Source organism: Mixophyes fleayi, chromosome 1 (assembly GCF_038048845.1).
Source record: "Mixophyes fleayi isolate aMixFle1 chromosome 1, aMixFle1.hap1, whole genome shotgun sequence".
In the NCBI taxonomy this organism is placed as follows: domain Eukaryota; kingdom Metazoa; phylum Chordata; class Amphibia; order Anura; family Limnodynastidae; genus Mixophyes; species Mixophyes fleayi.
Genome location: NC_134402.1, coordinates 359,795,171 through 359,812,376, shown reverse-complemented (window position 1 = coordinate 359,812,376; position 17,206 = coordinate 359,795,171). Strand labels below are relative to the sequence as shown.

The following is a 17,206-nucleotide window of genomic DNA, read 5'->3' as shown; positions in this document are numbered from 1 at the left end:
GACGGCACTTCTCACATTAGGCCCTTTATAATTTTCAGCCCCAGGCCCATGTAGCCCTTAATCTGGCCCTGTCTACCTGCTGATTCTGTGAGCACTGCTGCTTGAGCATATTTCTTATATGAAACTATTGACTGCTGGATAGGAAAGAAAGTTTTCTACATTACTACCTGTGATACTGCACTGAGGGGCTCTTGGTTTGTCTCAGTTGCATTTTGGATTTTTGCTGCCTTCAGGTGGAATTAGTCAGTTGCAAGTTGTGTTTCCTCTGTATCTGATCATTGGTTACTTTGGTTGTTTTCAACATATTCAAAATAAATACACAGTTGCTTGAACTTATTCCCTGCCTCTATCTCGCCTTGAATTACCTAACACAGATATGGTTATCATCCCCACATCTGGGAGCATCAGAATTCAGGATGTACAACCTACTTTCCCTGCAGGATCCTAAATTCAAACTTGGGGGGGTGGGTGCTAAGCTCTGCTTTTTTATGCTTTTTATGTTACTAAACTATAAGTAACATATACATCATATTACAAACTCTGCTGGTTGCTGCTCTTTCAAGAGGTAAAATATATATTTAAACAGGTTACAGCTTTTTATTTACATTCCTCGCTAAGAAATTGGTGCAAAACTGGCCACAACTTTGGTCCATACATGCTACACTACCCTGGGGACAGGCATCCTATTGCTTGCGGCTGCTGATCTTAATGACTGTTCCTTCCCTTCACTTCCTACTCTATCCTGAGCATGACATGCACGCCATCCCATGTGTGCAGGCAGCAAGAGAAATAGATAAAATACTTTGCCTCTGCAGCACTGATGGTAGAAGTTAAGTATGGTTAGAGGGTTGTGATTTTATTGTAATGTAGGTGGGATCATGGTCTATAAATCTAATGACGAGGCCTAATAATATAATAGTAAGTGAGATATATGAATTCATTGCTGGAGTGATGGTAGGGGCTATTTAATGGTGGTGCGTTTCATTTAAACTGGGGTGATTGAACTATGTAAGGCTGTGGTTGCTTGTAGGTTGATAATTGAATCAGCCCCAAACTCATCAAATGAGTGCTGAGTTTGGGGTGAAGGATGTCTATTTATTGAATGTGAGTACTAATTATTTGATGTCTATGCTGTTTATGTTTTTTTTTTTCATTTCAATTCTTTTTTTGCTGCATTTGCCTGTAAACCGCACTCTAACCGCATGTTAAAAAGGATTGAAAATACATATTACACATTTAGATCCTTTCCCGTAGGCTCAATGTTAAAACACTGGACAAAAATTGCAGTTTTAAAACCTGACCAAAGATAGAATAAAAAAAAAGGGAAAGAAAACAGACTGAGTATATTACTTACACCATTTTTAATAGAAAAAGAGGATGAAAAATGTAGGAAGACCCTTACGAATACTCTGGCACCAACCTGCAGAGATTTCATCTTATTTAAAGCAAGTAGACCCGGTTGCAGTTGGGTGATGTCAGGTCCTGGCCCAAGTATTATAGTTGCTATCAAAATCTAACCCCCACTGTATATTGTTGTTTTGTGAGTCCCTTCATAACCACTTACGCCTTAGGGAAAAACCTAGGTTTTCTTATGGGTTATTATGTAACATTGGTATGTTCGCCATAACTTGAGCAAAGGATAGGATCGAGAGCCACACATATTTCCTAGCAGATATAGAAATAACATTTATTATTATACATTAAATAGATGTTCACATACTGGTTTTATGAGGCATGGTATCAGTGACAGAATAGTGACAGGTTCCTTAAGAAAAAAACAAATAACATGGAATGATATGGCAATCCTACGTCATTTGTCATAAGGGTGAATCCGAATAATACAAAAAAAAACTGGGGCAAAAATAACTTTAATCTGCCAAAAATACCAACAGGATGTTCAACCAAAGTCAAGGCCCCTGTTTATTCACTCCTCTTTCTCTTCACCATGCGTGATGATGTGCACAAGGTTTTTGTAGTTTAAATTTCCAGTAACATCAGGTGGGAAAGCTGTGAACATCTGGTCAACCTATAGTAGATATAGAAAGAAGACACTAAAACGTATTACATTACTTCCAAGAAAACCAATGTTGTAGCTTTGTCATTAAGTAATTAATGTAAAAACATAGCTACTGGCTGTTTACAAAAAGTAGTTTGATCTTTTTTTAGAGTTTTGCTCATGATAAAGGCCCTAAAAAATGGTACAATATCACTACTCTTGTTCTATGTGTACTTTTCAGGGGTTTTTCATTAGAATGCTGTTAAAATAGGGGTTTTCACTTTACATGAAGCCTGTAATAAACTCCCTTCCTTCCCAATAACAGTAATTTGTTTTGCTTCCTACCGTTGGTGGTAGTCGGTGAAATGACTACCACCGGGGATCTCTATCATTCACTCTATTTAGCAGGGTTCTGGCACTCACATATAGGTGAGATAACTGCCGTTCACTTTCGTGCTTCTCAGGTAACTCCATAGGAGAGATCTGACACAGCAGTTATAATTAAAAGACAGCTGCAGAGTCGCATCTCTCTTACTATGGAACACTGAAGGTGATCCCCATCTCACATGTATGGTGGGACCATGGTAAATAGAGCTAATGGTCCCAGGGAGTGACTATTCCCTATTTTACTATTATTGGGAAGGGAGATTTAGTGTCAGGGTTATTTAAACTAAAAGACATATTTGAAGGACCACTATTACCGAAATATAAATTGGATTCAAATTAAAGCTACTAATAACATTCACAAAATAAATATAATACAATAATATATCACTTATATATAGGTACCATAACTTAAAATATTTTATAAGTAGAGTAGATGAGTTGAAAATGATACCTCTTCGTTTGAGAATCTCTCAGCCTGAGTCATAAGCATTTCTCTGATACTACAAATAAAATATAAAATTATAAGTTAAAAATAGCCCAAAATAGGAACCAAGCACAACACTTCGTCGGACATCTATACTTACTAATCTGATTTTAGAAGTCCACTGCCTTCAGGATCAAACACTTTGAACGCATTTAGAATTGTTTCTTCTGGATCAGCTCCTATATGTTGCATCAAAATTAAAAACAATATTTTTTTTTACTAAGTGAATTTACAAATTATATTTCAATAACCAAGTTGATAATGGTACATACAATCATGATAAATAAACATGATCCATAGCTCCATTGCAATTAGTTCAGATGAATATTGAATACTTCACCATCTGTTTAAAGTGATGATACAGAGAGTAGGACCTTCAAATCTAGCAGTTGTGACCTCTGCAATCTCCGACATTCTGCCACTGTACAAATATCTAGTGCCTAATAGATTCATAGGGGCCTATTTATTAATTATCAGGGCTTTTCCTCAATATGTTTTGGAGTAGAGCATTCCTGTCAACATTATCAATTTGAAAACCGTAATACATTAGGCCACACCCCTGATCAAACTAAGTCATGTTTCCGATCTGCTCACATGAGTGACCCCTTCCCCTAAACACCCCCATTTTGTGTGAAGCCATGCCCCTTTTTGTATATATACAATGTAGTTTCTTCTGTCGGAATTAGTACCCACCTTTCAGCTTCTCTCCAAACATTGTTAAGAACACAGTGAAATTGATTGGTCCTGGAGCTTCTTTTAACATTTCGTCCAATTCTTCATTTTTCACATTCAGACGACCTTTTGAAGGAAGAATATGTACAGAATATATATATATATATATATATATATATATATATATATATATATATATATACACACATACACTTACAGATCCCATACATTTAAGGAGCCACTTTGAATGCCGTGATTCACATCTAAAAACATCTCAAAAAGAAAAATGGGCTATTTTTATCTATTCTTAAGTCAGATAACAGCTGTACACTCAACAGTGATAATCATGGCCAGTGAATCCTACATGATTATGTGGATAATGTTACAGTTTCATGTATGGACATGAATGTGACCATAGCATGGGCAACATTTCAATAATGTATGCACTGAATAACCAAGATGTAATAATAGGGGTTTATCTTCAACTTTCATGTATACATACTACTAACATATCCCTGGCAGGGTGTCTTCTCTCAGCATTTAGATATTGTTTCAGGGGTGCTTGTCTATCATGCGTTTAAGTTATTTGTGAAGCATGTTAGCTTCTTTGATTTATATATGTAAGATATCTGCTATATGCCTTATTAATGAAGGGTTTGGTAAGTAGCAGGATATTGCAATGAATCACTATGGCAATAGTGTATGGCAATAGCAAATACACATTCTAAAATGTTCTAAACATTCTCTAGTATGAAATCTTAAACGCAGGCACCAGGGCTCATAATAATAATAATAATAATAATAATACAGTGGATACGTTCGGAACCGACCCCCCCCCCCCCTACAAGCAGTGGCGGGCTGGCCCGGGGGGCAGGGGGGCATCGGCCCCCCGGGCCGCTCGGTCAGGCCGCTATTAGGGCCGGGGGGTAGGCCGACAGGCCGCCCCCCCGGCTGCAAAATACAATTCTTTCCCCCGCAGCCGCATCTGATGACATTAGATGCGGCTGCGTCAGCGCATAGGCGGCCACATCACATGACAGGGGATGCGGCCGCGTCATCAATGACGAGGCCGCATCCCTTTTCATGAGATGCGGCCGCCTGTGTGCCCCCCGGCCACGCCTCTCCCAGCCCGCGTCTGCCTACAAGGCATCCATTCCTCCACTCACCCCCCTTTCAAGGCACATAAGGGCAGAGTTCACTTCCGAGCAGGGGGGGGGGGGGGCAGTAGGAGACTAGAGTGGCAAATTTTGGTATGGAGCCTGGTGATGCACTATGACATGCAACCCATAAAAAGTACAAAAGGTTACACTTCCTGTTTAGTATTCTTTGACTGATTTATTACTGATTATTCAAAAAATGGGAATAGAAAACGCTAACATGGTTTTATTGATCTCTAAATAATTAAGCCTAATCCGGCGGTTCCCAAACTGTGCGCCGCGGCTCCCAGGGGTGCCGCGGCGCTGTCACTGGGGTGCCGCGGGCCAGCCATATAAAAAAAAAAGGAAAGAACACAGTAGCTTACCAATCCGCCAGGCGCCGGGACCCACTAGACTCCTCTCTCAGCACTCACGTCGATATTCAGTGACAGCTGCTGCGGGAGAGAGGAGGCTGCTGGGTTCCGGCCCCCGGCGGATTGGTAAGTTACTGTGTTCTTTCTTTTTTTTTTTATATGGCTGGCCCGCGGCAGAGGAGTTAGAGGGATCGTGACAGCGGGGCAGAGGAGAGGCAGAGGAGGATGACAGCGGGGCAGAGGAGAGGCAGAGGAGGGTGACAGCGGGGCAGAGGAGAGGCAGAGGAGGATGACAGCGGGGCAGAGGAGGGTGACAGAGGGGCAGAGGAGAGGCAGAGGAGGGTGACAGCGGGGCAGAGGAGAGGCAGAGGAGGGTGACAGCGGGGCAGAGGAGAGGCAGAGGAGGGTGACAGCGGGGCAGAGGAGGGTGACAGCGAGGCAGAGGAGGGTGACAGCGAGGCAGAGGAGAGGCAGAGGAGGGTGGCAGCGAGGCAGAGGAGGATGACAGCAGGGCAGAGGAGAGGCAGAGGAGGGTGACAGCGGGGCAGAGGAGGGTGACAGCGGGGCAGAGGAGGGTGACAGCGAAGCAGAGGAGGGTGACAGCGAGGCAGAGAAGAGGGGCAGTGGAGGGGGACACAGCGTGAGAGGGGCAGTGGAGGGGGACACAGCGTGAGAGGGGCAGTGGAGGGGGACACAGCGTGAGAGGGGAGGAGGACAGCGTGACAGAATGCAGAGGAGGGGGACAGCATGTGAGAGGGCAGAGGAGGGGACAGCGTGACAGAGGCAGAGGAGGGGGACAGTGTGACAGAGGGCAGAGGAGGGGGACAGCGTGGCAGAGGAGGGGGACAGCGTGACAGAGGGCAGAGGGGGCAGTGTGAGAGAGGGCACTGTGTCTGGATGCAGAGGGGCAAGTGTGTCTGGATGCAGAGGGGGCAGTGTGTCTGGATGCAGAGGGGGCAGAGTGTCTGGATGCAGAGGAGGCATTTTTGCATACAACTAAATAAGTATTTCTGTTCTGACCTAAATACTTATTACAATTTTTTGATCCAACTACTTCTAAAACAGGACTGCTCAATAATTATATTGGAGGGGTGCCTTGAAAAAATGTGGAGACTCTAAGGGTGCCGCGAACTGCAAAAGTTTGGGAACCACTGGCCTAATCCATTGGCATGGGCAGAAATTAATATGAACCGTGCATCACAAACTGCATTATTTTTGTTTTATTTGCCTAATTAAATGTGTACATATTGTCAGACTTGACATTTGGAAAGCAGATGCTAAACTCTACAAGTGACTAGTATGAAATATACTATCTCATCGGTGGTAATCGCTCTTATAACCTTGATTATTAAAGTGATAGTACCTAAAGCCGCAAAGGTGTCTCTGAGATCTTCTTTATCAATGAACCCATCTCGATTCTGGTCCATGATGGTAAATGCCTTAATGCAGAAGAGTGAGATAACAATGTTAGCATTCGTATATTTGGGGTAATTTCTTACCTTTGATTGATGTGTCCTTAAGTTTAGCTTATCCTGTACTAGGAAGGAGCTATAATGCAGAGTAAAAAATTCAAATTGCTTAAGCTTACCCTATTTCATCCAATACAATCATTTTCTACTAACTTATACTACTATCTCTGTGCTTTTAGATAACAAATGCTCATAAGCAGTGACATCTGGTGAAAGAAATCACTCAGAAAAGTTTGAATATTTTTTTTCAGCTGTCTTATAAAATTACCTGATTTGTGTGTTTTTATTGTAATTGGCTAAATCAAGTCCAATGATCCAACAATTAAATGGTTTTGTTAAAAATATATAAACATTTTATCATTCCACTCTCACTGCTTATTTATTTTATCCTTTGTCTCACTGGCTGGGCAGAGGTTACTCTAATTACTTGTATCAATACTATGTTGGTATCTTAATGTCTATTGTTTACTGTACAACTCTAGGAGCAAACAGACTGGAACCCTTTGTGTCAAATTGGCATATATTGTTGATGCTATGTTATTGACTTGGAAACATATGAGTGACATTAGAATATGATATTTTAATTTAGAACACACAGTGATCTGACCACTAAATGTTATCTATTCCTAGAAATGAACACATTGCTGTCTGTCTGGCCAGCATTTGCCTGAGCAGCTGTGAGGCCACAAGTACAATGGGTAGACGTTCAATTTGATTTTTCACCCATACACCAAGGGAGGCTGTTCCTAACAGCAACTGATCTCTGTACTACAGTAAAAATATGGGGAGTTTCTATGGTATATGCATATGGTGGGATTCACAACCTATATGTAATGCTTAATAAAACATCATTGAGGTTTTTTGCAGGTGGTTGTTAAAAACAGCAAAATAATAAAATATAGTCTACATTAATATTAGGTATATTGCCAAGTAATATAGAAATAATGTGGGAACATTACGTTGAGGTCAATAGAAAATATATATTTAAATAAAAAAAAAAAAGACTACTTTTCGGTGCAATGGAACTTTGATGATAATAATATATAATTGCTAAATGTGTTTTTTTTACATAAATGGCTTTTAAATATATATTGGGAACTTGTTTTCTCATATGAAAAATGTTGCCATATTCTCTATTGAATTTTTTACAATTGATAAAACACAATACAATCCATTTTAAAGATTTACTATATATTTGGATATCAGTATAAAATTTGTTTTTAATATCGGTATGTGTTTATGAGAATGTGAATGCCATTTTGTTTTGTTACTTATCTTTTTATTTGGAAGTGCATTTTTATGCAATACTAGTTCACTACTATGAAGAATTCTATTGGTTGGAGACATCTTTAAATACTCACTATTCTCTTCATTCTGCTGCCTTGAGAAAGTCTCTTTTATGAGCTGAAACGCGTTGGTACGTTGATGGGGAAGATCAACCATTCATACTCTCCATAAGTACTACAGAATATTCCGGAAGCGCCATATCCACCAGTACTTATTCCGGATGGGTGCTGTTTGTATTTTGGATGCCTTATATCCTTTTATATCTGGTACGAATATCTGTATGCCTATGTGTGGAGTTACTAAGTAAGTGATATATGTTTTTATATCTACACAAGTTTTTATATGTGAGTGGAATAAATATTGATTGTTTTTTAATCAAATCAACAGTATTACACTATGGGCTAGATTTACTAAGCTGCGGGTTTGAAAAAGTGGAGATGTTGCCTATAGCAACCAATCAGATTCTAGCTGTCATTTTGTAGAAGGTACTAAATAAATGAAAGCTAGAATCTGATTGGTTGCTATAGGCAACATACCCACTTTTTCAAACCAGCAGCTTAGTAAATCTAGCCCTATGTGTGTGTTCTTTTCCTGTCTTTTTCCTATGTTTGGGTTGAATATATCCTCTTAACTCCCGTGGTGAGAGTCCACACAGAAAAAGGTCAATGTGAGTGGACTATATATCTATAAGAGAGTGAAGAAGTTGGTGCTATTCTTGGAAGAATCTTCTTTTTACTTTTTGACCGGGACTAGTGAGAAAAAGCTATATCCATAATATTGTGAACTACTTGTCCTAATTTCTCTTCCCATCTCGGATTGGATACAGAGAAGGATACTTTATAGACATTGCCTATGAGAATTTGATACATTTTGTAACTTATGTGCATTGATATTAGTAGGCGCCCATTATCCTTTGTTCTTTTTTGGATATATGATTGACTCTACTGCTTGGCACTCTATATATTCCTTACTATACAATGGAAAATATTGTCTGACTCAGTTGCACCCAATCTTCATTGAATTTACAATGCATACTAAATTTCTGACCCAGTTTCACTCACCTCCTTAAATTCCTGAATCTGGGTTTGTTCAAACATGGAGAATACGTTGGAGTTGGCCCCTTCTGATCTCTTCTTTGCTTTCTTTGGAGACTTGAAAGGAGGACGGTTCAACAGATATAAAACAATGCACCATAACAGCACACTCTGATTTCCATATTGATGCATTTCCACATATGGGGGGAAATTCAATTGGCTGTGATGTTCCTCAGAATATCGCGGCTGTGCATTATTACTCTTTATACTGTAAAAATATCCACTTATTTTTGCTCGTACCTCTATCATCATCAACATTTATTTATATAGCGCCAGCAAATTCCGTAGCGCTTTACAATTGGGACCTCTTGGGGCACAAGCAAAAATGAGGTATATATTTGTGGAAAAAAAATCAGTGCAAGGTGTCTCTCAGCTGTTTCGTAGAAACTTAGCGCAGATTTTTTAGAATTGAATCTTCCCTCAATATGGTTAGGATGATTTTCTGCCAATACAATCTAATTTAGGCATGATCATATCAGCAGGACACATACATAGATAAGAATGAAGGCAATATTTAATGTAATTGAATTAGTAAATGAACTGTCACCACACTACACACCATATAATTTCATCTTCTTTGGCACAATCTTAACCTGCTAATTCATTCATCATTCATAGTAACATAGTAACATAGTTGATGAGGTTTAAAAAAGACACCAGTCCATTAAGTTCAACCTATTTTGGATCTCCTGCGATCCCTCACTTATGTTTGAAATTGATCCAGAGAAAGCAACCGCCAATCTGTTCCAATTGTGAAAATCCTCCCAGACCCAATATTGCAGTGCTATTTTTACCCTATATCCACTACTATCCTTCATTTTAATTAACGGTCGTATCCCTGGATACACTTTAACGCAAAAAATTTGTCTAACCCTTTCTTAAACATATCTATTGAATCTGCCATCAGAACCTTCCCTGGCAGTGAATTCCATAATTTGACTGCCCTTACTGTAAAGAACCCCATTCCTTTTCTGGTTGTGAAATTTCCTCCCCTCTAGCCTTAGGGGGTGACCACGTGTCCTGTATATAGTCCTTGGGGTAAAAAGTTCCCATGAAAGTTCTCTGTATTGACCTTTAATGTATTTGTACATAGTAATCATATCTCCTCGTAGACGCCTCTTTTCTGAAGTAAACATGCCTAAACTGGCTAACCTTTCCTCATAACTTAATGACTCCATACCCTTTATCAATTTTGTCGCCCTTCTCTGAACCCTATCTAGTTCCAAATTATCTTTTTTATAGAGTGGTGCCCAGAACTGTACTGCATATTCAAGATGAGGTCTTACCAACGATTTATACAGTGGCAAAATTACACTGTCTTCCCTTGCATCTATGCCCCTTTTTATGCATGCCAATACTTTGTTTGCCCTTGCAGCTGCTGCTTGACATTGAGCACTATTGTTAAGTCTACTGTCTACGAGCACTCCCAAATCCTTTTCCATTATAGATTCTCCTAAATTAATTCCATTATTTCATTTTATTATTTACTCCTTTTCTCAATCATGGCCATGTTGTTTCAGACCTGTATACACAAAATGACACATTATTCATTCACCAGTGACACAAAAATGAACCAGAATTATGAATAAATATGGATGTTTTTGAATTCCAAAGTAAAATCCAGCCAGTTTATTTCATTTAAAAGTAAACTATCATTCACAAATAATCCTAATTGCATATACTCCATGTATTTTAAGAGCTTGTGATAATTCTTGATAAATCCAAGCTCACTCACCAATGCGTCTTGACACTGGTTGGGGCAATTACTGTGCAAACTGTTTAATCGAGTGCTCTAGACCTGATTCATTAAGGAAAGGAAAGCAAAACAAATGAGTAACTGTGCACCTTGGCAAAACCATGTTGCATTGGAGTGGGAGGTAAATTTAAAATGTGATGGCAGATTTATAGTTGGGGTAGGACATGTCCTAGATCAAATTTAAATTTCAGTGTCTAAATAAAGCTATCAAGTATTTGTGTGGTGCATGAAAAACAGCCAGTATTTATCTTATGTGCAAAATAATAAACTAATTTGCCCACCTTGCATTGTAACATGGTTTATACAGGAAAAAATGTAATAATTTTTTTGCCTTACTTTCCTTAATGAATCAGTCTCTCTGTCTCTACACCATAAACATGTTTACAGATCAGAGTACCGAAAACTATCTTAAAATACTTGATTTCTCCCTAATGGATCTCCTATTTGACTTAAATTGACTTAAATTTCCAGCATAATGGAAATGGAAGAAACCTTACACACATAAGAATACCTCATATATGCCAACTTTTGAGATCTCGCTGGCATTTTTTGGGTGTGTGGCCAAGCAGGATGCATCACGTGGCCCCGCCCCCTAAGCTGCAAGAACTATTCTACCCTATTACAGTGGGGGCAGGGGCGCAATGAAGCGTGAATCACGTCGCTTAGCTCTGCCCCCACCAGTTCAGTTAATGAACTGGCCAGGAACCCAGGAGGTTGCCCTGCTCTCCCAGGAGGACTCCCAGAAATTCGGGACCCTCCCGGACATTCCAGTAGAGTAGGCAACTATGGAATAACTAGCTTATAATGTTTCCAATAAGGTAAGAATTGCAGATTGTGGGAGATGTATGCTTTTTAATTGTATAATGGACCTATACAAGTAGTCCTTAAATCTTACAGTGAACCTTTCATTTTTTTAATACAGCAGTACATGCCAGGCTACCTACCAACCATTGCAGATATTGAATACGTTACATTGACAAGCACAGCTCAGTAACTTACATACAAAGAAGGTCCTAAATGTACTTTGTTATAATGGGCTTGAGAAAGTAAAAAAACCAGTCATACCACTTTCATACTGCCGCCCCTGCAATATCCCGGGTTTTTGAAGCCGGGTTTTTGCAGGGGCTCGGAGCGTCCCAGCTCAAAAACACCATTCATACTGCACCTCGGACCCGGGAATTTCCCGGGTTGACCCCATTCATACTGCACAAGTCTGTGCCCTGGCAATTTGTGGGAGTCATCACCAGAGCAGTTTTCATTGGCTGAAAAATGGTGATGTCATTGAAAGGTGACTGGTTAATGCTGGAACACAGCATTTATATGTCTCATAATCTGGGGATGTGATGATTCATGCAATCAATATAATAATGTGTATAGTATTTGGGATCTAAGTACCTTTCTTCATCACTCAGCGACTGAACTTATCATTCGGATTCCTGCACAATATTTACAAAAAGGTATGGTAAGAAGGTGTGTACTAAGATATTGTGATTTAAAGGTGCAGGGATAATACCTATTGGTGCTTAGAATTAAATTTTACTCTATGGTAATAAAACGAGGCAGCAACTTGACATGTACATTGAGCTTTCTTCTTTGTGACCCCTCTGTGGCTGAAGAATGAGCATTATACAGCTGCAGGGACTGGCTAAATGACCTTTCATTGTTGATTACCTTTATATACTACTTATATTCCAAATTTAGTGTACTTGTAGCTCTATTCTGGTTGATGTTCTTAATTTTCTCACAATCCAAACCCAATTACTACATTTTACTCTTTCCCCTTTTAATAAAGAATAAAGAAAACTGAAAGGTCACCTTCAGTTCCAAAAAATGTATGTACACAGCACAGTAGAATCACTGTGAGATATGCTGCACACAGATCTGTACTATAAAACATACCCCTCACCATTGCCCCACAGTTCTTCATGATTCACTGACAGGCAGACAGCCAATCATCTTGTTTTCTGTGCAACCTGGGTTGAAAAACCCGGGTTGCACCATTCATAGTGCAGGCAACCCGGGTCCGACCCGGGAATTACCCCTCGATAAATCCCGGGTTGAAGAGCCGGTTTTTAGACCCGGGATTTTGGACTTGTACCATTAATACTGCACCAAGACCCGGGTCGTTTGAGCTCGCCCCGGGAAAAACCCGGGATTTTGGTGCAGTATGAATGGGGTATCAGTTACTTTTCCAATGTTTGTCTTGGTAGCAACAAATGCTTTATGGGCCCAGCCGCCATTGATCCTACCAAAGAATACTCTGGTAACTTTAATAGCTAGTCTGAGCCTTTCTGGTATGGTGGCCAGTTAGCAATGTGTTATAATAGTCAGGCCACAGTTACCTATTGTGGGTATTAGTATATAGTATGGATTGCAACCAATCTTATTATCCAATGGCATATGGATTTGAAAGCAAATAGTGGATATGACATTTAAATTAGTATAAATATAGTAACTGTGCACCCATGCACTGTTTGGTCAGGATAAAGGGCTTACTGGTCCAGACCAACCACGATAACCCTGATAAATTAAAGGGACAGAGTCTAAATACCAAAAGCAAAACATTTCACTAAGTAAGACAACTGACAAGCTTCTAACTAGAATCTTAGTGCTCCACCACAGTTTTCAGTAACATACTGACTGCCCAATTAATGTGGGTGTGGATAAAGCAATTTTAACTCCTACTGAGTGAGGCACACTAACCTCATTTTTTTTTATATGCAGCAGATAAAGAGCCCATAAAAAAATACCATTGTTCCTGTTGTTTTTTCAAATAGCACCTTATGCTATATGTGTATGCTAAAAATTATCCCTCCACAACTCTAGCTGCACTACATCCGTCCCATATCCAGGTAGAAAGATTTTCTTATCATACATTTGTTTAGACCAGATTAAGATGCCAGGGACAGGGACAGGTGGGCAGTAAGAACAAAGAGCCACCAAGGATCACTTGCGACTGCGGGTTGGTGTTATTAAATGCACTGTTTCTCACAGAAATCTCTTCTACATAAAGATAGAAGATATAAACATTTTTATATATACTTTCCTGCTCGGTACACAAATAAGACCCCAAGTGTTTGGAGACTCCAAATATCTCAATAGAATGATTTGTACATCTGTTAAACAGGGGACCCAAAAAGCAGATTCTGGGATTCTGGGTATTTATCAGTAAGTTGTACACCTCTGCTCTAACCTGTGAACACCAGTAAGATATATGCTTTGATCAGAAACACAGACATCAGATAAAGTCTGTTTGCATTGTCTTTATATGTAATTTGTATTGTGTTAGTGAGTAGGGCGGCAAATGAATGAATGGAGTATCTCAAGCCTTTTCTGATATTGTTACATCCTGAAGCATAATGGAGTAAATCTTTTTGTGTAAGACTGTAGAAATGTAGGTTTTAGCATCTAAGTAAAAAAAAAATAACTGCTGCAAAAAATATAAAACAACTATCCCCTCACTGATAGATGTACATATAAATATAGATTTCCACAAACAATTGGGTGAAAGGATAAAAAGACAGCTGCCATAGAACAAACTATGGTCCTGATGGAGAGTGGAACGTACGCCAATTTTCGGAGCACACTTTGCATGAAATCTCTCTGCACATACCCAGAAAGTGAGCTCACACACATGCACCTTCGCAGACTCTGCCCACCAGCGCCCGGGGAGTGGGGACAAGGGGAGGGGACCGTTCTAACATTGGTTGAGCACAGTAAAGGTGTGATTGCGCAAAAGGCAGTGCATGCAGACCTGCCAAAACATACATATACACCTGTAAGGAAGAGTATCTTTTGCACCTGATATAAAGTATGCTACAACCAAGATCATTTGCTGCTAATGCAGAGGAGAACACATCTCGAGATGACTACGGCATTCCAAAAGGACGGAAATTTGCTCTTTTTCCATGATTACATCAATTTTATGACCAACTCTGCATCAGCCCCTATGTATTCAGAACATGACAAAATGGCTATATCCTATATTTCAATCATACAAAAGTAAACTTTTACATTTGAGAGGACAACATCTACCACCTATTCACATCAATGACTTTTTTTTCAGAAATCAGCTAAAGCCAAAGAAGTCATGATAAATCTCTAATGAATGTAGCAACTATCACAGGATACAAATAAAATCTGCACAAAAATAATGAAGCAGCATCATATATTGCTTTGTTTTAGATCACAAATAAATGTTCTCAGTCATTGTTTTAAATTCAGAGATTAACATCTTTCATCTGCGTTCGAAGCAAAACATTTGCATCATCTACTATCTGCTGCCTGGCAAATAATGGCTGAAGGTTCATGACTATCCAACCGGTCCATTGAAGACTTGTCTTTATAGTGGCAAAGAGCAGTAAAACTAGGTACGGGACATGTACAGGAGATGTATCATATATAAATATTTAGTGTCAAAGGACATTGCAGGACAGGCTCTGGTAACAGTATATCTGGAAATTATGTCCCTAGTTTTCAAACATTGTTACCATTTTTTAGGTGAATTTAATCATCCTAAAATAGCTCAAGATATTTTACAACAACAATCACAATTCTGTGACTTTGCCCATAACCATCACTACCAGAAGACTATTTTATGCACCCCCAGCCTCTGATATATGCTTCCTTCTCTTTGCCTGTGACTACTGATGTTACATATCACAGAGTTTTACTTACCATTGTTAAGTTGCTTTGTGGGATGTTACTGCCAGTGAACTTCTAAGACCAGATCTCAGGACTCCGTCCAGTGAGACAATAAATATCCCCCCAAACTAGTTATAAATAAACTCATGACCACTTTTGGCAGTGTTAGGTAGGTTAGTCCCGTCCTCAACCAAGCCTTTCTCTTGTCTCCAATCTGAACACATAGTTGCGCAAGCTGATGATATGTGAGACAAAAGAAGATCTGAAGGTTACAGAAACCCAATGCAGCTCCATCCCATGTGTGATCTTATTTAAAGTAACAATGCTGCAGCAGATGGCTGAGAACACCACTTATAACAATTGCTGCTGATGTTACACTGATGGCAGAGGGCCAACTTTGTATTTGTGTGTCATCAATGCTTTATTAATGGGCAATTCTCTTTAGTTTGCAAACTCAGTTCTGGGCAAACAAAGAAACTTTTCATTATTAGATAACTATGGATAACTGTCCAGTGTGATTAGCTATCAAATAGTATACACATGAACTACTGTTCACCTCCAGAAATGTAATACAATACATGGTATTCTAGGAGTATGGTCAAAGCCTCAACACATCACTGACTCTATAATATAACGTATTATGATAGAGCATTTAAATACATTCCATCTACAGCAAAAACAAAAACAGATAAAAGCCACTGCCTGAAGGATGAGTGCCTCAGAGGGAAAGTGAGGACATGATAGAAACTTTCAAATATATCAAGGGTTTGAACAAGGTACAGAAGGGAAACATTCTTCAAAGGAAGAGAAGCACTAGAACTTGAGGACATGCACTGAAACTGGAGGGAAGAAGGTTCAGAGGAAATTGCAGGAAGAAGGGTAGTGGATAAGCGGAATAGACTCCTCAGTAGAGCATCTTAAACATGCTTTGGAAAGACATAAGAATTTCCTTATAAAGAATAATGGATTAAATATGGTTTGAGGTTACAATCGTTTAATAAAACAATGGAAAGACTAGATGCGCAAAGCAGTTCTTATCTGCCGTCAAATGCTATATTTCTATGTTATGTTTTATTATTACTTAAATATATTTGTGCCTGTAAATGCGTTTTCTCAATTAACTTATGTCTGGTGCAAAGGCATGAGAAATGCTCCACCCCAGCAGAAACACTATATTGATGCATTAACATTTGCTTCCCCATACAAACAGTCTCAATGGCACTAGAATAGGCACATGAAATCACAAGATGGCCACCTTTTTGTAGGTTCATAAATGACGCCTTTAACCTTCCTGTAATACAAGTACCTCAAAACTAGTTTGGGCACAAACAGTGCATGAAAATTTTGTATGATGCTGCATAAATATTATGTACCATTTAAAAAAAACAAAGAAAAAGTGATATTTAGAAAATCTTGAATAGCAAAGTATACCATGACCCTTCAAACCTGTAGTGATGTCATTGATTATGCCACAGTATTTGAATACATTTTAATGCGGGTCAGCACAACCACAATATGTATGTATTCAATGTTTACTATATACCTATATTGTGTAAATAGTCGAATTTACGGCTTACCACTTGCCTGTAGAAACGACTTGCTTTGTTCACGAGCAATAAATATTGCTTTCTCCTATATTTTGTATATATCAGTGTCTCTCTGTATACCTGTACATTTATTGTATTATTTCTTTGCGCAAAGGAGTGATTGTTTTATTGATCCTTCAATGTGCTTTATCAAGGGTTGGAACTCCCCTTCTATTCTCTGTCCCCCAGGTAGCAATCCCTACATTTCTTACTATAGGGAGCGCGGAAACCACCTTAACCTTTATCACAACCACAATATGAACCTAGGCAGTCACCTAGGGCACCAGGTTTAGGGGGCCCTATGAAACTGAATGCGTAACC

General features: G+C 39.3%; 1 protein-coding gene across 1 annotated transcript; it reads right to left on the bottom strand.

Moving 5' to 3' along the window:
- Positions 1–1,661: 1,661 nt before the first annotated feature.
- MYL2 (myosin light chain 2) lies at positions 1,662–15,441 on the bottom strand. Its single transcript, XM_075192895.1, has 7 exons — positions 15,333–15,441; positions 8,867–8,956; positions 6,413–6,488; positions 3,561–3,665; positions 2,968–3,046; positions 2,835–2,883; positions 1,662–2,026 (listed from the first exon to the last, which is right to left on the bottom strand). The coding sequence occupies exons 1-7, from the start codon at positions 15,333–15,335 to the stop codon at positions 1,925–1,927; spliced, it is 504 nt and encodes a 167-aa protein (XP_075048996.1). The 5' UTR covers positions 15,336–15,441; the 3' UTR covers positions 1,662–1,924.
- Positions 15,442–17,206: the final 1,765 nt, after the last annotated feature.

Coding starts and splice junctions, on each gene's coding strand:
- MYL2 (XM_075192895.1), bottom strand. Junction 3,047..3,560: donor GTTTGGAGAGAAGCTGAAAG/GTGGGTACTAAT, acceptor TGCAACATATAG/GAGCTGATCCAGAAGAAACA. Junction 2,884..2,967: donor GGACTTCTAAAATCAGATTA/GTAAGTATAGAT, acceptor TTTTATTTGTAG/TATCAGAGAAATGCTTATGA.